The sequence below is a fragment of the Aedes aegypti genome, chromosome 3 (genome assembly GCF_002204515.2).
Source record: "Aedes aegypti strain LVP_AGWG chromosome 3, AaegL5.0 Primary Assembly, whole genome shotgun sequence".
Classification (NCBI taxonomy): domain Eukaryota; kingdom Metazoa; phylum Arthropoda; class Insecta; order Diptera; family Culicidae; genus Aedes; species Aedes aegypti.
In genome coordinates, this window is record NC_035109.1 from 373,483,049 (window position 1) to 373,505,502 (window position 22,454).

General features: G+C 36.8%; 1 protein-coding gene across 5 annotated transcripts in view; it reads right to left on the bottom strand.

Annotated features, from left to right (window-relative positions):
- The window catches only part of LOC5574210 (insulin-like receptor), a 255,669-nt gene that overhangs the window by 196,648 nt on the left and 36,567 nt on the right, over positions 1-22,454 (bottom strand). For all 5 annotated transcript variants that reach the window (XM_021851493.1, XM_021851492.1, XM_021851491.1 and 2 more), the window contains one exon: positions 13,463-13,752. In XM_021851493.1, the coding sequence (XP_021707185.1) occupies positions 13,463-13,752 (290 nt within the window). The remainder of the gene's footprint in view (positions 1-13,462; positions 13,753-22,454) is intronic.

Consider the following 22,454-nt stretch of genomic DNA (forward strand, 5'->3'; position numbering starts at 1 on the left):
AAATCGTGACGAGAATTTCGAGGAAATCGTGACGAGAATTTAAAGGAAATCCTGACGAGAATTTCGAGGAAACCCTGACGAAGATTTCGAGGTAATCCTGACGAGGATTTCGAGGAAGTCCTGACGAAGATTTCTAGGTTATCATGACGAGGATTTCGAGGAAATCCTGACGAGGTTTACGGCGAGTTCCTGGCGAGGATTTTGAGGAAATTCTGACGAGGATATCGAGAAAATCCTGACGAGGATTTCAAGGAAATCCTGACGAAGATTTTGAAGAAATCCTAACGAGAATTTCAAGGAAATCCAGACGATTATTTCGAGGAAATTATAACGAGGATTTCGAGGAAATCCTGACGAGGATTTCGAGGAAATCCTGACGAGGATTTTCGGGAATTCCTGACGAGGATGTTGAGGTAATCTTGATGAGGATTTAAGGGAAATCATGACGAGGATTTTGAGGAAACCTGACAAAGATTTCAGGGAAATCCTGACGAGAATTTCAAGAAAATCCAGACGAGTATTTCGAGGAAATCATGACGAAGATTTCGAGGAAATCCTGACGAAGATTTCGAGGAAATCTTGACCAGAAGTTCGATGAAATCCTGACCAGGATTTTGAGGAAATCCTGGCAAGGATTGCAGGGAAATCATAACGAGGATTTTGGGGAATTGCTGTCGAGGATTCCAGGGAAATCCTGACGAGGATTTTCGGGAAATCATGACGAGGATTTTGAGGAAATCCAGACGAGTATTTCGAGGAAATCATGACGAGGATTTCGAAGAAATTCTGACAAGGATTACAGCGAAATTTTGACGAGGATTTCTAGAAAATCCTGACTAGGATACCAAGAAAATGCTAACTAGAATTTGAAGGAAATCCTGACGAAGATTTCGCGGAAATCCGGACAAGGATTTCGAGGAAATTCTGAAGGATTCCGAGCAAATCTTGACAAGGAAGTTCTAATGTTAAAATTCTTAAGAGGGTGAAGAGCAAATGATGACGACAATTCTGTGGATATCTTCACGAGAATCTATAGAATACAATAAAAATCAAAAAATTCCACAAAATAAATTCGAGAAAAATTTCGAGGAGATCTTCACGATGAACTCCTGAGACGCATTTCATGGAAATTTGTTGGCATTACATTTCAAAGTCTCAGACAGAGATGACTCCAAGCGCAATTTTCTGTCTCCCCTTGAAAATTTTCCGTCAATTAGAGATGTTCTGCAATTCTCATTCATTCCTAAACGCCTCAACAAATAGCCGTGGAAAATTCCACGGATCACCGGCCACAATTCTCTCGAGTCGTTTCCCCAACTCTTGCGAGTTTCTTGAACTTTCCCAACCAACCCCGAAAATAAATTCCAGCTCCAAAGGGTTTCGCACCAATGCTCTTCGGTTAGCTTCGGCTCCGGCTCACCTCCTCAAACGCCGGTCGGTCATCGAGGCCTAATTTTACAATCGTTTGCCAGCAGTAAATCACCGAAAATTGCCAATAAATTTCGAGAAACAAAAAGAGGAGCGAAAAACACAAACACCGTAAACTAACAACATTCTTTCGATTGTTTTTTTTTTTTTTCTTCGATTGTGGACTCTTGTTCTATTCGAGCCTAGCGCCCTCTCTAGCTGGGGTGCGCAGTAGTTTCCGTCATTTTCGAATTAACCATTCGCGCCTCAATCGTGAGATTGTGCGTGAGCCGCCTTGGATTGGAAGTCCCATGGCCCCCGACTTGTTATGATTGTTCGATTCGGCTTCTTGCCTCACTTACTTCACCTATTGGAAATTTAGCATTTTACTGCGTTTGGATGGAAAAAGGGGGGCCTTATCGGCAGGACTGGTAGCGAATAAGAGTTTTGGAAATAGGATACTGAATGCCTCTTGCTTGAGACCAAACAGAGATAAAGAAAACAGAAAAATAACTGACATAGAATCTGATCAGACATTTACCAAAGAATATTTCAAAAATTTGTTTTGCGATTTTCCGTGACGTTACGACAAGAATTACTGCCTCTAAAATCTTTGCTGATATTATTCCGGACTCCGGATTTTTACGGACTTTCCTAAGTAAATTTTCCAGGAATTTCGTATAAGATGCCATCAATAATATATCTAATAGATTGCATCACAAATACCTCCAAAGATTCTTTCAAAGGTTATTCAAGGAAGCTTTGAGCCCTTCAAGCTTAGTCTAGAAAAAATTGCATCGATTTTCCTATGACTTACTCCAAAATTCCTATTTAGAACACTTTCAAAATTTTTGGTTGTTTATTTTTAAAATTATGGATTATTTAAAGATTTCAACTGGAAATTCTCTGAGGATATTTTCAGACATAAATTGAGAGATTCCTTGAGGAATTCCTTCAGAAATTCTTTAGGAAATTTTCCAAGGATTACTTCTAGAGTAACAACTGGAGAAATCGACGGAAGAAGAAAATCGACAAAAATATTTGGAGGAATTCCTGCAAAATTTTCTGAAAAATTCTGAAAAAAAAGAGTAGTCCATGTGGAAGTAAATGGTCACTACTAGGTTAAAAGATTTTCTGGAACAAATTCTTAAGAAATTTCTTAAAGCATACCTTGAAAATTTTTGGGAGAGTTGTTAGAGAAATGTCTAGATAATTTTCCGAATAAACACCTGAAAGTTTTCCAGACGAAATTTCTGAAGAAATCACTAGAAAAAATCCCGAAGCATTTCGTCGAATAATCTGTGAAGAAAATTTACTTTTTAGACTCTTTAGAGACTTGCCTCAAAATAGTGACCAAGTCCCCAAAAAAGAGCCCTCCACCATCCCTGCATCGACGGCTCCGGCTTGTTTTCATCGGTTATGGTCAATAAAAAGTGAGCCAGCTTTATGCTTTTATTTCCATCTCTCGGATCGGGTTCAGCCTCCTCCTCTTCGCGCTCTTCTTCCAAGATAGTGGAAGTTGACCAAAAATAGATCAATCGCCTTATGCCCCCCCTCCTCATCAAATGAGACAGCGAGCGAAGAGGCAGCGTTTATTTTCTGACTTTGAGTTGTTTGTTGGATTTGTTGTTTTGAGAAGCGACGGTTCACTGGAAGGTGATCTATGTGTGGCTCTCGGAAGGCGTCGCTTTCGGTGTTCGGACAAAACGAAAACAGAATCACAGATGGTTGCTTTTCGACGCAGCTGCTAATGAATTGATAATAGAGACTTGTGATGTGAATGAATATTAATCTTTGAGCGATGGAAGCGTTCTTGTCTTCGGGATCTCATGTCGTGGTCAAAAAAATTGGGTTTGGAACAATAAGTGATACAGGCATAAGTAGTATTCAAAAATATGCATTCATATCAACAATGTTGAAAAGAATACTCACCGAAATAGGATACCATGACCGGCACATATAGGTACCCTTAGCAATTCATCTAGGAATTCTACTAAGAGTTCCTTCAGGATTCTTCCAGCAAAATCTCTAGTTAGGATTTTAGCGGATGCCTAAAATTTTTAAACTGGCCTATATTAAGATCCTTCGATTTGATATTTTCCAGGCCTTTGTAAGTAAGTGCTGATACAGTGATACCTCCATGAGTCGATGTTCCATGACTCGATATCGACTCATGGAACCATACTAAAAACAAAATATCATGGTTACTATGATGGACCCTAGAAGCAGCTTTCCAAAGGATTGCTGTTCCATGACTCGATATTTCCATGAGTCGATGGTCCCTTCAATATCGACTCATGGAGGTTTCACTGTATTTGAATTCACTTTCAAAATATTCGTTTTCAAATTCAAAGGATTTTTTACCGTTCAAAACCTTTATACTTTTTATAACATGAGAACATTATTTAATTTTCTTACATTTTGACTGTCTAATATTGGAAAATATTATCAATACTATTGCAGTTACATATACAGGGTGTGCATTCAAAATCAGTTTTCCAATTCCCGGATTTTTCCCGGATGTCAAAGAAATTAAAAAAAACAGGTAGCAAAAAAAATCCTGCGTTTTGATATTTTAGATTTTCTTTTTTTTACGATATGGACAAATTTGGAGGACATGATCTAATTTATTTATGAATTGATTTTAATACAATTAAAAAAAGGTTTACATTTTAAAAGGGTTATGGACAAAAAGATTCAAAATATTTCTGCACATCTTCATCGATCCACTCTTCCCCTAATAACTTTGCTAAAATAAATCTGCAATATTTCTTATTAATGAAGAAGATATAGTGATTCTTCGTCCTACGACAACATAATCAGTTTTCTGCAATAACGCAAAGAGAACAACGATGAAGAGAAATCGATGAATGCAGCTAGGCCCTTATGAAAAAACAATGCTGATTTGCTGAATTATCTAAAACACCGTTACCCCCTGGAATTAGTAGGAAGTTCAGAGAAATTATGGAATAATATAAATGCCTGCTTTGTGCATCTAAACTCCCACAAAAGGGCAAAGTTCAATAGCCAACCTATTACCTTCTAAGAATGCCTTAAGTAGTATGCGTTAGACATGGCTTATGCCTGATTTATGGAGAAATGTTGGATCCAAGAAAAGATCTTTTAACAGAAACAATATTTCCAAATACATGTTATTGTTCTCCTATGAAGCTGCCTAAAACTTATGACATGAATCAAGATTGCATCTTCCAAGTAATCTTCAAAAGGTTTAATGAACATATTAATAATCTAGTCAAATACTTCACAAAAATCTTACCAAGAATACCTAAAGGACCTCTTTATTTATTTATTCATCAAAGAACTAGCCATGACAAAAAAATTTGGATTATTGAAAGAATTCGCTGTCAATCTGCAGAAATCTATACAAAATCCCGTCAGAGGCCTTATAAGAACCGTCTAGGCCAGTGGTTCCCAACCTTTTTGGAGCTGTGGCTCCTTTCAAGTTCTAAAAATATCCCGCGGACCCCCGCAAACAAAAATTGTAGAAATCTTTTTTGTTAAATAAATAAAAAAGATTTGATTGGTTTTTAGTATAAGGTGACTTAAATGCAGATCAGAAAAAGGATCAGATTCAATTAACTACAATTACAAAAACATATTCTTTCTCGTTTTCCCCAGCATATCTAAATAAATCTCACAAAGGATTTGTCTATGATCAATGACATTGAAAAAAAACTGTCAATGAACCAGTGATAAAGGTGGTGAACATGTCTGCTGAACCAGAACAAAAACAAGCAAAATACTCGCGAGTATAAGAGTGTTGTAATCTGTCGATGATAAATCTTTTCGTGTACGTATTCGGAGCTGTTCGAAGTCAATTGGGCTTTTGGTAAAAAAAGCCTCTGAGTTTTCTAGACTTCAAGGGATTTTTATTACAAACTTGTAGTTTACTGTCGATTTGATGGATGTACACTTGATTTATTATGGTTTTGACAGACCATAATAAATCTCACCTTGTTTAGTTGCACGCGAGTAAATGTTCACGAACATTTTAATATTTGTTCTGGTATGTTCTCCCGTGCAGGCAGGTGCAAACCTACTCTCATCAAGTTTGTTCGCGAGTCTGTCGTGTTTGTTTTGCGTTGGTTTACACGCGTAAGATGCTTCGTGATTTCCACCACGGCAAGGAACCTAATTAGCGGTTTAGGGAAATCATTCGAACAATTTTACATTTATCAATAGATATCCTTGACAGGGTCTCACACAGATCACGTCTGCGTCCCATATAATATCTTCTATGGCCTTCTGTGTGGATCTATAGTGAAAATAACAAGGAACAAGCCCATTGTATACCGTGAGATGAATTTTACCTGGAACTGTCAGAAAAGCTAGTCAGATAAGCTTCAAGAATCTTCCCAAGAAGTACTGCTGCAGGAATATGTTAAAATTTCACAAGGAATCAAATAGAAATCCAGTTAACTGTATGCAAGTTGCGCCAAGGATTTGGGTACAATAAGTAAAAATCAACCGAGAAAAATCAAAAATGTGTCAGTAATTTTCTGCGCATTCCTCAAGAAAATATCTTAGTGTCTTAGTGTCAAATCACATAAATTCGTTTGTTTTTTTTTCTTAAATTCACAATGAATTTATATGATTTTACTCAGGAAACTGCTATTTGAAAAATATGTTTCAACATTTATGCTGTTTGAATGAACATTTACTATGTGGTTTGTGATTAAAATTATGAGTAAAAAGAGCTCCTGTGAGAAAAACATTGAACGAATAATATTAAAATATATATTATTATCCAAATGTCAGAGGGACATTAACTTCTAAGAATTTGAAGCAAAATCAGCCAAGGAACTTTTCTAGAATCTACTGAAAATCTTATTAGCAATCTACTAATAACCATTTCAGTGATCTCTCAGAAATAGTTTTAAAATACTGGTCGAATATCGGTTCGATTTTCGTTAGGATTCCAGCAAAGATTTCATATGCCATGATTTCAAATGGAAATCGCACAAGCATCTCGCCAAGAACATTGTCAGAAATCCTTAAGTACCCCTCTAGAAATGTTTCAAAGATCCTAATCGTTAAGTATCTCTCTATCACCTCACCAAAAAAATAATCATAATGCGAAGTACGAAATACAGACGGTGGTGCACCACTTGTTAAAAATTCTTATTTACCCCATAGTACTTAACATATAAATAAACCGGTAGTCTTATGTTTTGTTTTACCGGGGTGTTCACCAAATTCCCGGGTATTTCCCGCATTTTTCCCGGTCATTTGTAATTCCCGGGTTTTTCCCGGTTTTCCCGGATTTCCCGGATGGATGGACACCCTGCATATAAGATTGAAAAGAGTAGAGGATTTAATAGGTATTGAAATCAAATCACTGAAGGTTTTTTTTTAATTCTGCCACTGTTTGCTCTAGGATGTTGAGTAGTACAGAATTAGGCAAAGCATTTGCCACTATTCATTTTGTTTTCATACTATAAGTTAGGTATGCTGTTCCGCTCAAGAAAAGTAAAATGTCTGCGGAAGAAATGGTCAAGAAATGTTCTACAGTGAGCTCCATTTGAATTGACATTGAGCATTTCGTGCAAGGAATTTCCCACTCATTGAGATAGGCTTTTAATTTTCTTTTCAGGTGCATAGTCCCTAATCTAAGTTATTCATTAATTATTATGACGAGAAACCGCTTATGTCTAAACCCTTATGAAAGAACAGTAAATCGACACTTTTTTTCCTCTATGAAGCTTACTAAAAAATTGACATAAATCCTTAACAGCATCTTTCCAGCAATCCATCTGCCCAAGAATACTTAACCAAGCATTAACCAAGAATAAGCATCTCCAAGAATCTGCTAAATTTAAAATCTGAAAAAATCCGCCCATCCTTTCAACAGTAGAACCACATAGATCTCCCTAGAAAATTTAACGAAAATCTTTTTAGATTAGCTTTCCACTAACTGCTTGAAATCTCTTAAGAATTAAAAAAAGGTCAAGATTCTTCTATAAAACCTACCTGACTTTTTATTAGTGATTCACTACTTAACTTTTAAGTGATTTTCCAAAGCACCTTCAATTGGGTCCCGAAATGTTTTAATAAATTCTTGTTTTTATTTAATAATACGAAAGAATGTGTTCTCACAAATACTCTAGCAATTTTTCCAGCTCAAATAACGACTATTGACTGTTTAAAGAAACTTGCGACGATAGAAGCGCCACCATATAACGGAGGGTATTAGAACTAAATTAGAGGTGATGATTTCGCGATTTGGAAGTAAACACCACCTCCAAACATTAGCGATTTTGCAGTAAGATGTTGACGTTTGATCACGATAACATATTAAAACTTAAATTTAAAAAATGGTTCCAAATATGAACCTTTACACTTTAGATCATGTTTGACGTTCACTTTGTTGACAAAAAATCAACAGGGGTTTTAGTTTTAACGCTGGGGTTGTTCCTAACTGACATTTCGTAAGGGTCACGGAATACAAAATACACCAAATAATTTTGTTTAAACCAAGAGGTGTGACAAAACTTCAAAAACCATAAAAAATGTTTTTCTGACTTGAACCAACGAAAATCATTTAAAAAATTAGTAACATGTGTTTCTGACCTAAACTTAAGCGTTTGGTACTAAATTTAAAACAGGCCTTTGGACCCTATAATCTGTTTTATTATCGCCTGAATTCCCGTTACGATTACTGTAATAATCTCATTAAGAATTTGCTATCAATCTTAATAGAAATCTATCAAACATCTCACCAAGAACTATAACACCAAGAGCCCTTCTAAAAATTTTTCAAGGATAACAATGTTTCAAAGATTTCCTTTTAATTGCCGCCAGAAATCTTTGAATCATCTCACAAAAAAAAGGTTTCTCGGTGAAATTTTTGGCAATTTTTTCTAGCTTAATTTATTAAAATTTTCTCCAAAAACCCAACAATTTTTGTTTATTAGGAATACTAGAAACCGTTAAGTATTCCTTTAGCATCTTACCAATAGTTCATCATTATGCGAAGTTTGAGTTATCAAACATGTTGTGTCATTTTTGTCCACAGTACCTACTTAAAATTTCAACAAATTGGTACTCTTATATTCGGAATACATATTTTTCCCGGTGTGTTCTACAATTTCCCGTATTTTTCCCGGCCAAATGGAATTCCCGTGTTTTTCCGCTTTTCCCGGATTTCCCGGATGGATGGACACCCTGATAAATGACGAAAGATTAAATTTGGGTGACTAAAAATGTATTTTCAAGTAGGTATAGGTAGTTTGGCCTCGAAACACTTGAAATACTTCAAAAATATTCTTTATTTGTTTGTTCTAAATATGTAAACATCATACTAAAAATAGAGAAATTTATGATTTTCATTCAATTTTCACCAACAACAAAAATGTTTATAAAATGATCTGAAAGTGTATATAATCAACATCAGATATGGAAAAATACTCTATTTGATCTTGAAGAAAAAATAACCTTTCCATTTAAATGGGATTCAGATTTATCGATATCCAGCGACGTACTCAGAATATTTCTCTAGAGGGCGTTATTTTTCGGGAATACTGTAAACTTCTTGCACCAAAGATCTCTTCAAGAGTTTGTTTTGCAAATTTTACGAAATTTTTCATGTAATTCTTTCAAGAATTCAATCACGATTTCTCTAAGAAAAACCATACTTTTTCCTTAAAACTAGACTCCTGCATCTACCACGGCTGGTTTTCTTAATACAAATCATGGTTTCAGTACAAAAGATTATCATATTGGTTGGTTCTTTATCATGGCGTAGAAATTACTTCAAAGCTTCCATCAGGATGTCCTTCAAAGATCGTTTCAGGCACTTTGCAAGAAAGTCCCAAGATCTTCAGAAAAAAATATCCATTGAGTCATTCATTGATTGCCCTAGGACTTACTTCTTGTTTTTTTAAAAGAAGAAATCCCAAGGAAGTCTTTAAACATTTTCTCCAGTTTATTCATCCAAGGTTGTCTCCAGGAAAATATCTAGAATTTTTTTCAAATTCGTTTACAGTAATTAAAAAAAAAAATCGCTTTGAATTTCTAAAGAAAATCCTAGAGTAATCTCTGAAAAAACTTGAGTGAGTTTTAAGTATGCCTTGATGAAATAATAGGACAAGCTTTATGAAGAAATTCGGAAAAAAAAACCTGAAGAAAGTTATCTATAAATGATCGGAGAATAACTGTAATAATTTCTGTTGTATTAAGGTTCCACGGGGCCCAGATAGCCGTAGCGTTAAACGCGCAGCTATTCAGCATGACCATGCTGAGGGTCGTGGGTTCGAATCCCGCTGGTCGAGGATCTTTTCGTAAAGGAAATTTTCTCAATTCGCAGGGCATAGAGTATCTTCGTACCTGCCACACGATATACACATGCAAAAATGGTCAATCGGCAAAGAAAGCTCTCAGTTAATAACTGTGGAAGTGCTCATCAGAACACTAATCTGAGAAGCAGGCTTTGTCCCAGTTGGGACGTAACGCCAAAAAAAAACTATGCTTCCACATCAGACTTTAAATGATGTTATGAAGAATCCATGGAGATTAAGAAATCGCATTTTAAAAATTATTAGTGAAGTGTTTGAACAGCAGCAATAATATTTTGATGAAATGCTGCAGAAATTTTTAGAAGAACATAATAAGAAATCTCAAATGGAATTTTTCAAGGATTTTTTATTATTTCATCGAATAATGCCTTAACACTTCAGTCGTCGCGCTGTTGTATTTTTTTCGCTTTTCGTTCACATCAGCAACGCGGTGGTTCTGACGGTCGCTCACCGCGCGGCGACTGGAAGGTTAAGGAATTATTAAGCAATTCCGAAGAGTTATTGTGTATGATTTTGTTTAAAGAATTTCTGGATCAAATGAAAAAAAGGCATAGGAATTATTGTAATTTCTTGGAAATATGTCGAGAAGATATTTTTCAAAAACTCTGGAATTAACCTTTGTGGAAGAACTTTTGTAGGACCTGTCCTAGATGTAACAGTCGAAGAAATTGTCAAAAAAATAGTGGAAAAACATTTGGAAGAAATCCTTAGATTTTTTTCCTCACAATAATCTCTATGAAATTTACTGGAGGTACCGTTGGAGAGCTCTGGGATTTTCTGGACCAAATTCTGAAGAAATTGCTCTAAGCATCCATTGATAAGTTCCTGAAGGTATTCCAGAAGGAATTTTTGCAGAAATAGTCACATAATAGTCTCTGAAAGTTTTGTTTCAAGTGGTCTAATTTTTCATAAATCAGTTTATTTTTGTTTTTAATAGTAATTTGATTGTATATCAAAAGTTTTACTGTTGAAACAGTTTGTTAAATTTTGGAATAATCTGATGAGTGAAGAATGATATTCTTGTAACTAATACATAGTATTCATCTGGTTCGTCTAAAATTAATGGAGCTACCATGAGGTTTTGGGTTAAGCATAATCTCATGCTATAACATCTGTAGAACGATAGTTGCAACGTATATTGAAATCTCGTAAATATTAACACTTCAGTCGTTGCGCTGTTGTATTTTGTACAACACTGGTAAAAAAACCTCGCTTCTCGTTCACAACACCAGCGTGGTGGTTCTGACGGTATCAAACCGCGCGACGACTGGAAGGTTAAATGAATTAGTCCATAAGAAGCAACAAAACTTTGAAGAACAGAAAAGAAGGGCGTGAAGCTTTTCAAACCATAATACCATTTTTCTGGGACAACATATATTGAAATAAACTTACTTTACTCTCCGTCATGCTTAATATCAAATCTTTACATCTTTAAGCAGTAACTTTCACACATAGTGAAGTAGCTTTTAATGAATGCAAGTGTTATTCTATTGTATATTTTCTTCTTTCTAGTTCCATGGTCCCCCAGTATCAAGCGTGCCCTTTTCAATTAATATTTATAAAACTTCAAATATTCAAATAGATTGTGTGACCCTGTATTTTTTTGAGTATATTAACCAAAATATTCTCACACATTTTTTTAAGGATCTACAATTGCAAACTTGATTTACCTGAAAAGAAAAATAAAAAAATCTAGGGGATGGTCAATTCTGGGGAATGGTACATTCTGGCGAATGGTTTTCTGGCGAATGGTACTTTCTGGCAAATGGTTTTCTGGCATATGCTACTTTCTGGCGAATGTCATTCTGGCGAATAGTTTTCTAACGAATGGTTTTCTGGCAAATATCGCACAATCCGAAGATTTTAGGACTTCACTGATATTTATTACTTACTAGTGATCCTGGCAAACTTCGTCTTGCCATCAAGTAGGCTGTTGAAAAACGCTTTTGATCGTCCCATATAAAATGACAGTTTCGTTCGCACTCGTTTTTTCAACTTTCCCGGTGAATATCATGGGATTTTTATACACACAAACACGTCGGAACCCTTGACGAACAAAACTGAGAAAGAATCATTCAAATCCGTTCACCCGTTCGTAAGCCAATTCGTGACATACAAACACCATTCCATTTTTATTTATATAGATTTCATAACTTGAAAATTCTCCATCAAATCGCGTGCACTACCTCTAGATCCCAATATTTTTGGCTCAAAATTTTGATGTTTTCCTTTTTATGGAGATGGAATTAAGAAGAGTACACGAATTTTTGGTTTTGGAACTTTCGTATAATAAGCCGCACCCTAAAGTCAATATTTTTCCTACAATAAAAAAAGGGCTTGTCTTACGTTCATCCCATATAAAAACAAACGGATTTCTGACAGCATTAAATACTTCGAAATGTAGTCAAATAAGCGACATTCTTAGGTTACAGAAAGACATAATGAATAAATTAACAGATGTCGTAGTCAAATTTTCAATCAAAAAGAGTTATATTTGGACCAATGCCACAAATAGCACCGAAACCTGAAATTCTGATATTTAAATCCAAACTTCGACATGCAGAGCACAGTTCACAAATCTGGTCTTCTTTTTAGAAGAATGCTCACCTCAAACGGAAAAACCACAGTGCTCATCAAACATGTTATATTACGGGATCAAAGAACCAGAAAACTGAATCAGAATATGTAAATCAAAAGTCTGAATTAATTATAATCATATTCAAAGATTGCAAATCATAACGACTGCCTAACAATGCAAATGAAGTTTCTCCGGGGGATTTTTGCAGGAATAAGGTAGTTTTGAGTATTAATTTCATGTTTTCCTTTGGGGGGTCTCTATTCAAATCTTACTTGTTCAAAGTTTTTCGTCACAAACATGCTGTTTTGACTATTCAAGACTTTTCGTGGTGTTATATGGCGTAAATGTGATTTAACCAGTCATACTGGAAAAATCTGCGAATAAAATCGGTCAGATCAGTCTTTGTTGAATAGAATAATCTAAACACAAAAAATATAAGTTTCCAGAAAATTACGAAGCCACACCTCAAATTTTTAAGGGCAAAAGACATGAGAACCAAACAGCGCTCTGCGTTGAAAATTTATCCCATTGGTCACCACCAGCAAGCAAGCAATTTGATTGATTTTTAACGCGAACTGTTGTCACACCTACATAGAAAGAAAAATCCATGCAAATTTCAGCATACAATCATGCACATGAAGGGAATGCCAGATATGTTGCAAATTTACACGCCATATCGTGTAAAATTACATTCCGCTACATATCGTGTAATCTAGCATGGGCTCTAACCGATTACACGGCAATTCGCATAAATTTATATCATGTTGATGTAATACACGATGTGTCATGTAAATTTCCGACAAATCTGGCATTCCCTTTATGTGCATGGTTTTACGCTGAAATTTACATATACGTTTCTATCTGCGTATAGTAGACCTTTCTTTCCTATAAAAGCACTACTAAGAGAAACTATTTTTTTTTTATTAAGCAAAATAATTGAAGAAATGAGAACTTTTTTACATCAATCAAAAGCTTTCGATCTATTCTTTGAAGGAAAATTATAAAAGTCTTGTAAAAATGCGATTTTGATTTGATTTTTGATTGAAATTCCACAGATGCTTTCATAGGTATACATCGAAACGTAAAGCAGTAGGTAAAAAGAACGGAAACCCGTCAAAAATACTGCTCGGAAACGACCAGCAGAGCGCTATAACCAACTCACCTCAATGTGCATCAGTTCGTAGATCACCATGGCGTAATCCCCGACCAAGGCATCTCCCCGGATCACGGCCAGGTTCGGGAACAACCGCCGCAACGATTTGAGGCCGTTGACGCGGAACAGCAGCAGGTACTCGGTGATCTCCGTCAGCAGGGGGAAGGAATAGTTTTCGAAGCTGGAGTCGATGTACTTGTCGATGAGGAGAATGTGCACGAAGCCCTCGACGACGACGCAGTCCTTGAGCCGATCCAGGTGGGCCGGAGAGTTCCGGACGTCTACGCTGCCGCAGACACCTGCAGGGGGAAGAAATTTGAAAAAATGGGTAAGTAAATGGTGAAATATTGGGGAAGTATCAATTACTTGCAATCAATGTAAACTAATGTCTATAACCTCTTATGTACAATTGCAAGGCTAATTAATATTCCAAACTGAAATAATATCAAGAACATAGAATCCCTAAGGAATACTTGTTTGCGTTGCGTTGCGTTGCGTAGTAATGGAGTAATTCGTAGATTGCATACTAAAAGCTTTCATGTTTTTGCTTTCTCAATCTTATTCCCATTACTTATGGAGAGCTATTTTGGAATGAATAGCCATCCAATTAGAGTTCAGAGTTGAGAAGACATGAGAACTTCCATTGCCGGCCACGCTTATCTTCTCCGTTACTGGGATAGAGAGGATAATGATGATATGATATCTACTTAGCGAGAGGCCAGCGACTCATCGACGCCCTCATAGATATCAAGGATGTAGATGGGTGGGTGGGTGAGTGAATGATGGTCTAGGATTCACCATAAGCGAGTTATTCGACCGGGTTATGATCGTAGGGAGTGGTATTGCTAAGAATGGTTATTTGCACTCCATAGTTATCCAATGGTCCAGGGGTTGGATCACCGGAATTTCCTCCCAGTGTTCTGGCTCTTATCATAGCCTAGGCTTAAGCGCCATTACTCGCTCTCTCGTTATTTTTCCCTAAGAAATACTTGTTTGATCCAAAATAATTTGTTGAACAAAATCCGAAACTTCTTTTCGCCGAACAGATATATTGGAGGTTAGGGGGAACTGTCACTGGACAGAATTCCTGAAAAATCTATGGAATAGTCATGTAGGAATCTCTGGAGACCCAGCATTCTTCGCAAGAATAAGAAAATAGCGACTTTTTAAAAACATGCATTAAAATAGTGACTTAGAGACTTGCCAACAGCCGTGCGTCACGCACCTTCCCGGCTTAACCCAAGTTGTGCATATTCTGCCCACTCAGAGCCATCCAGCTGCCCGTATATCACATCCTTCACGTTTCGCGAGCTTTTTACGACCGATGTCAATCTGCCGACGCTGGCACTGCTCTAAGAGTAATTTCGCTATCAGCTTATTGTGTACACTTTCGTGACTGGACGGACGATGGCGCCAAACTCTGTGTAACTCGGGACTCGGGTGTGCAGGCTCAATCAACTTGCCGTCCGACAAATACTCAACTGCAACCTACACACGCCTCGTCCGTCGTATCACTTGAAGGCATTGATTCGTAGACCCAAAACCAAAACAACCGTCCAGTAACACGCGTACAATGGCAAATATTTTGCTTCCCTCTGCTCGCGGGACTCAAACCCCCATCCCTCGGGAGCCACACCAAGATTGGAGGATGTTGTTCGGCGGTTACACATTCTCACAGACGAAGGCGACGAAGACGACGACCGCAGTTCATTCGGCAACTGATAAGGCCGGAAAGCAAATCCACGCTGGAGCCAGCAGCAGTTCAGTCGGCGGACGTCGTCATTACTTCGTGTGCTAATAAACAAACAGCATTCTGGCGCTATCACACACTTGGACAACAAGTTCGGATTCCAGGAAAAAAAAACATCATTTCAACATCCATCCCGTGTGCATTCACTTACTAGAGACCAAATGGTAGTGTAGAGCCTACCGGGTGATTCATTCATGACTTGGTTGTGGCATTTGTGGACGTTAGCGTATTTCGTTAGTTCAAAAGCAGCGGTTCATTACGTGGATGTTCGGAGACGAATACCCATAGAAATGGGGAGCTGCCTTAAACCAATGATGAAGTGTTTCTAAGGATACTCATCGATTCAAAACCTGAGATTCAGCTACTAAGTCCTCTAGTCATAATGAAACAAAGAACTACATGGTTGATAAGTAGATGAAAAAACCGAATTTAGTACTATACCATTTCATTCCACTAGAGTTTGTATCCTTTGACAGATACGCGTATTTCGACCTCAACTGTAAGGCCGTCTTTAGTGTCGTGTACTATACTCGACTGATTGATGTTTGAAATGCAATTTTGGTGATCCTGCTAAAAAAGCCTAGGACTATCGATGGAAACGCCGAATTCAGCAGGGTAATTCCTCTGTAATTGGCACACTCAGTCACACGGCAGTCTGTGCCCTTTCTTGTAGATAGGGCGGATGAGGCCATCCAACCAGCCGGCGGGCAATTCTTCGTCCTCCCATACCTTCAGAAGTGGATCGACTAGTAAAGCTGATCGCTTCCGTGCTTGAGAAGCTCGACCGGGATCTCGTCCTTCCCAGCAGTCTTACATTTCTTCAGCTCGCTGATAGCCTTTTTAACCTCTCCTATGGTCGGTGGGTCCACAGCTTGATCGTCGTCATCTGTGTTCATCCTGTTCCTCGCTACATTTCCATTTCCACCGTTCAAAAATAGCTGAAAGTGCTCCTTCCTCCTGGCAGCCACCGCCGTTTTATGTGTCAGCAAATTTCCTTCTCGATCATTGCACATGGCGGGCACTGGTACGGTATTGTGCCGCGCACCATTGACCGTTGCAAAGAATCTCAGTCTCTCACTCTCTGGCACTCTTCATCGAACCAGTGGTTTCGTCTTCGTCGTTGACCAGTGCCGATCACTTCCCGTGCCGTTGTTGTCACAGCTTCGTGGATAGGGTCCCACAGGCTGTCGACGTCTCCAGCAACGTTGATTCTTCCCAACTGCTCGTCTAGTTGCTGACGGTATTGCGCAGCTACCCCATCAGTCGACAAGCGTTGTATATTAATGCGCAGCGTTCTGTTTATTGTGGAATTCGTGACGCTGGATAACCGCGCCCGAATTTTAGATAATGATCTGAGTCGATATTAGGGCCTCGAAAGGTCCTGACATCAATGACATCTGAGAAATGTCGCCCATCAACCAGCACGTGGTCTATTTGGGAGCAGGCATCTCCACTCGGGTGTCGCCAGGTGTGTTTGCGGATATTCTTTCGTGCGAAGTAGGTACTGCTGATTGCCATTCCTCTAGTAACCTTCGCTGGCTGCAGGCCATTATCATTGGTAACGGAATGAAGGCTTTCCGTTCCAATGACGGGTCGGAAGAAATCTTCTTTCCCGATCTGCGCATTTGCGTCGCCGATGACTATCTTGACGTCTTGTTTTGGGCACTCTCCGTAGGCCTTATCCAGGCTCTCATAGAACTCATCCTTCATGTCATCGGGCTTATCGTTCGTTGGCGCATATATGCTGATCAGGCTGTAGTTGAAGAACTTGCCCTTCATTCTCTACACACAGATGCAGTCGCTTACCGGTTTCCACCGAATAATTCGCTTCATCTGCTTCCCAATCACTATGAACTCCACGTTCTGCTCTGTCGCCACCGCTGTAGTAGATGTGGTACTTGAATGAAGTGTTGGCGATGGGGTCCACTGCTCGGAATTCGCGTTCTCCGGTTCTCGGCCAGCGTATTTCCTGGATAGCTGCCACGTTCACGCCGACATTCCGCAGTTCACGAGCCAGGAGCCCAACACGCGCGGGTTCATTCAAAGTTCTCACGTTCCAAGATCCAACTTTCCAATCGTTGTCCTTTATTCGTTGCCGAGTCTGTTGCCGTAAAATCAATCCGTTTGCTCTACTTTTGCCTTTCTTGGTTGGTGAAGAGTCTTCGATAGGCCACCTAACCAGGGTTGCGCTACCTACATCGTGCTAGAGGGGCTGCCTCCTCGATGCTGACACGATACAGCATCGTCCGCTTGTTCTTTACATGATGACCACGGTCATAGCCATGACAACCATCCACCTTTATCAGGGCTTTGGACCTGTAGCTCTGGTTCTCAATAGTTTCAAGTTCTTTCGGACATGCTACTATGGTGAGCCGTCATGCGCTAGCGGTGTTGAAAAAAAAAAGTATTGAAAACAATAGTTTTAATCAATAAAAAATCTCCGCTGTTCGGAATATGAGTCATGTTCGAAATTCAGGGAGACAAAGCGGTACCTCATTCTCTCTTGAACTGTTGTGATCGCAAGTTCGAAGTTTTGCTTGGTGAACCATCAAGTCGCGACACGTTCTTGATAGAAATTCTTAAAGAGAAAAAAGTGCTTTTGATTTCAGTTTTTTTAGTGATTAAGTGATTGGCTTTTAACTAAATTGATTTAGATTAAGTTAAGAGTAAAAGAGTTCCATTAGTTTTTATTTCTTTTAGAGGTAAGTACTTTTTGTAAGACTGTTCATAGATTTATTCCTATTTTAAGGTTAGGTTAAGTGCATCCGATTAGGAGGTGGGATTCGATGAATCCACCGTAATGAGTCAGGACTCAGATAGTGCAGATGCAAGAGGAGGAGATGATCCTCCTATTGAAAATTCAGACACTTTCGATTCGGCAAATGAGGAAATGGAAATGAACATACAGCTGAAACGAACAGGAATTAGTGATTCTGACTCTAATGAATAAGTTGACAAAAATGTAATTAAAAGAATGAAATCAAACACAGGTGCTTACAAAAAAACAAATACAGAAAAACAGATTGAAGTTATTGACAAAAATGAACAGGAATTCCAACAGGTGAACAGGAGGAAGAGGAAGGATAAAACTAAAGATGACAAGGTTTACGATGACGGTTGGATTAAAAATTCAATTTACACAACTTTTTTCATTGAACCAAAACTACAAGATGAACAGAACAAAAATGACCAAAATAAGAGTAAACGGATTCACGTAATGGAAGTAGCAAAGATCTTACATAATATTGAGGTTAAGAATTACAAATCGCTGACAGTTGCAGGCAAAAACAGGTTCAAGGTAACGTTCGATAAACCAAAACAAGCTGAGGCATTAATTAATTCAAAACTTTTGGCTGACTGTTTCAAGTACAATGTTTATGTCCCCAATATGTTCAAACAAACCATTGGCGTTGTCAGGAATATTCCACCGTCAATTACCGAAGAGGAAATTCAGGCAAATATTGTCTCTAACAAGAAGATTCAAAAGATCGAAAGAATTAAAAGAATGATAAATAAAGAACTGATCTCAACATATTCGGTAAAAATTTTTGTTGAAGGCGAAAAACTTCCAGAAGAAATAACACTGTACGGTATTCCAGCAAAGGTAGAGGTTTACATATTTCCGCTGAGAATCTGTTTCAACTGTTGGCGCTATGGCCACAAGGCCAAAGCATGTAAAGCGAAGATCAGATGCAAGTTATGTGGACTTGAGCATAGCGATAAGGATTGTCAATCGGCAATCAAGAAATGTGTACATTGTAATGGTGAGCACATCGCAAACGATTACAATTGTCCAGAAAGACACAGACAAGATCAAATTCGAACAGCTATGGCTAAGATGAAACTTACTTTTTCTGAAGCTTCTAAACAATACGCTAGACCGAACAGATCTCAACAGATAAGATTACAATCCCAAACCGAATTTCCACCCCTCAATCCAATATCTAACTTGAGACCTAACCTAAACAGTTCAAATGTTTCTCCAAGAGTTCAATCTGTTAGCAAAGTCATTAAAACCAACCCAATAATTCATAAAAATGTTTTCCCGCAACCCGAAATAGTTGAAGAACCAATCCATGAATTCAAGAAAAATCCGTATAAAGTAACAGAAATAGAAAAACTAAAACAACAATTGAAAAACGAAATAATAATTGAACTGAATAACTCTGGTGTTTTTAATAAAATCAAGAAAATACAAGATTTAATCAAAGTACAAACAAGTAAAGATGTGAATGATTGGAATTCCGATTTACTTTTGATTAACATTAATGAAGAACTCGGATCAATCCTGAATACACCGTTTTAATTAAAAATCATTCTCAATTTCTTCATCCAGTTTTAATTTTCAAAAATGGCCAATGTTACAAGAGATTTACAAATCTTACAATATAATATTAACAGCATTCGCCCATCCGAGACAAGATCGCTTCTCTCAAACTTCCTAACAAAAAATAAAGTAGATATTGCTATTCTTTCCGAAATATGGCTTAAGCCTGATGAAGATATCAAGTTTAATGGATATAATTTTCCTAAAATAACTAGATCTAAAGGCTATGGTGGAGTAGGTCTTTTAGTTAAAAACGATTTAGCTTTTACAGAAATTAAATTACCGGAGTTAAATCCTATAGAAGTAATAGCCATTAAAATTCTCAACACCATTGAACCGATTATCATTTTTTCTGTTTATATTCCACCCCCACCAATTAATAATAATCAATTGAAAGATCCTCTGAAGCAACTTTTGAAATTTATTGACAATTTAAAAGCCCACACTATTTTGGGTGGTGATCTGAATGCACATCACCCGACTTGGAATTCATCTAATAACATCTGTCCCTGAGGTGAATTATTGATCAATCTGCTAGATGACAGTGATTTATTAGTATTAAATGACGGTTCTCCGACTTTGATTAAACCTCCAAATACCATACCATCTGCAATAGATTTAACCCTTGCTACACCACAAATTGCAGCAAAAATTGATTGGGAAGTTTTAGACGAGGAATTGTCTGGTAACCATAAAATGATTTTTTATAAATTATTAGATTCTGTAAGATTTATTCCTTATAAACAAAAAATATTACAAAAATTTAACCATTAATAATTTTTTAGATTTTCGTAGAGCAAAAGCAAAACTTAAATCTGTAATTAGAAGAGAAAAAAGAAAGTCATATAAAGAACTAATTAATGAACTTACTCCTAACTTGCCATCAAAAATGCTTTGGAATACGGTTAGAATGTTAAGTGGTGGTTTCCGGAAAAAGGATAATATTATTTTAATGAACAATGAACAACTGGCACAAAAATTCATAGACATAAACTTTCCACCAATAGATGAACCAATTAAATACACTCCGAAAACAAGGTCAACGATTTCAGTTCAAATTTCAGTGGCAGATTTCTCAAAATATTAAAAATTGAAAAAGACTCGTCAGCCCCTGGTAATGATTATATCTCATATCATATTTTAAAACAGTTAAATCCATTGTTTATAGACAAAATAGTTGATATTTTAAACCAAGTATTGAAAACTAGAAGTATGCCTGATGACTGGCGAACAGTTAAAATAGTTCCCATTTATAAACCAGGAAAACAACAGCTAGATCCGTTAGCTTATCGTCCAATTTCACTAATTCAAATTTTTCTTAAATCTATTAATATTTTAGTCAAAAAGAAAATAGAAAGTTACATAGAGAGCAATAATATTATTCCTAAATGTTCTTTTGGCTTTAAGAAGAGATCATCTGCAGTAAATTGCGTAAATTTTCTAATATCTAAGATACAAGAAACGAAGAGAAATAATTTAATTCCAGTTGTAACATTTCTTGATTTGTCAAAAGCTTTTGACAATGTAGATATTAGTATATTATTAGAGAAATTAGCTTCTACAGGGATAGCTTCTGACCTTGTAGACTGGGTGTACTTTTATCTTAAAGAAAGGAAAGCCACTATCACTTTACAAAACGGAATAGAAATTTCAGCTATTACTAATAAAGGGCTCCCTCAAGGGTGCCCTTTATCACCATTGTTATTTAATTTATATACTGCAGAAATACATCAATTGGCAGATAATGATGTAATATTCTTTCAATTTGCTGATGATTTTGCAATATTAATAATAGCCAGAAATATTTCAGAAGCTACGTCAAAAATGAACAACATCCTTGATAAAGTTCAAACTACTCTATCCAAATTAAAATTAAAAGTAAATCCGGAAAAATCAACTACAATATGCTTTACAAACAAATTTCAAGATAATCTTAACATTAAAATAGATAATAATAACATTAAAACAGAACCATATCAGAAATATCTTGGTATATGGATTGACCATAAATTAAGTTTTAAAAAACATATTACAGAAACAGTGTTTAAAATCAGGAGAAAAACAAATGTTCTTAAAATGATCAGTAAGAAAAACGGTGGTGCGCACCCACAAGTAATGCTTCAAATTAATAAATCATTGGTAAGATCTCACATAGATTACGGTATTTCTATATATGGTTCTGCTTGTAAAACAGATTTAAATAGACTCCAAGTTGCCCAAAATATAGGTCTCAGGTTGTCATTGCGATTATTAAAATCAACTCCTAATCATGTTGTGTTAGCGGAAACCGGAGAGATACCCGTAGACTTGAGAGCTAACATACTAGCACTTAAAGAAACGACTAAAACCCTATATTTTAGAAATAGCCCATTAGTTAAAACATTATCATCAATTATTTCGTCAGACAGAGATTTCAAACACTTAACTTTTCTGGAAAATAATGCTACCTTAAATAATTTCCTATTAGTTCAACTTTGTGCTATGAATAATGCAATTCAAAATTTTGATACAAATCAGTTAGAGATCCAGATTAATTTAAAAACAAATTCGAAAAACAACACTAACAAAAAAGTTTTAAAATCCATTGCCACTCAGATTATTTTAGATAATTATTCCGATTTTCATAAAATTTACACTGACGGAACTAAAACTAGTGAAGGTGTAGGATGTGGTTTTTATGATTCTCAAATGTTAATATCAGTTAGCCATAAATCAAATCCTCTTTTTTCAATAGCTAATGCAGAACTAATAGGAATACTGGAAGCTATCAAATACGCTTATCTGAAGGGTGAAAAGAAAATATGTATTCTTACCGATTCTAAAAGTGGATGTCAAATGATTTTAAATGGTAGGCAGTTAGAAAATTATATTGTAAACGAAATTTATAATTTTTTATGTAAATCAGATATCATCAAAGTTATTGT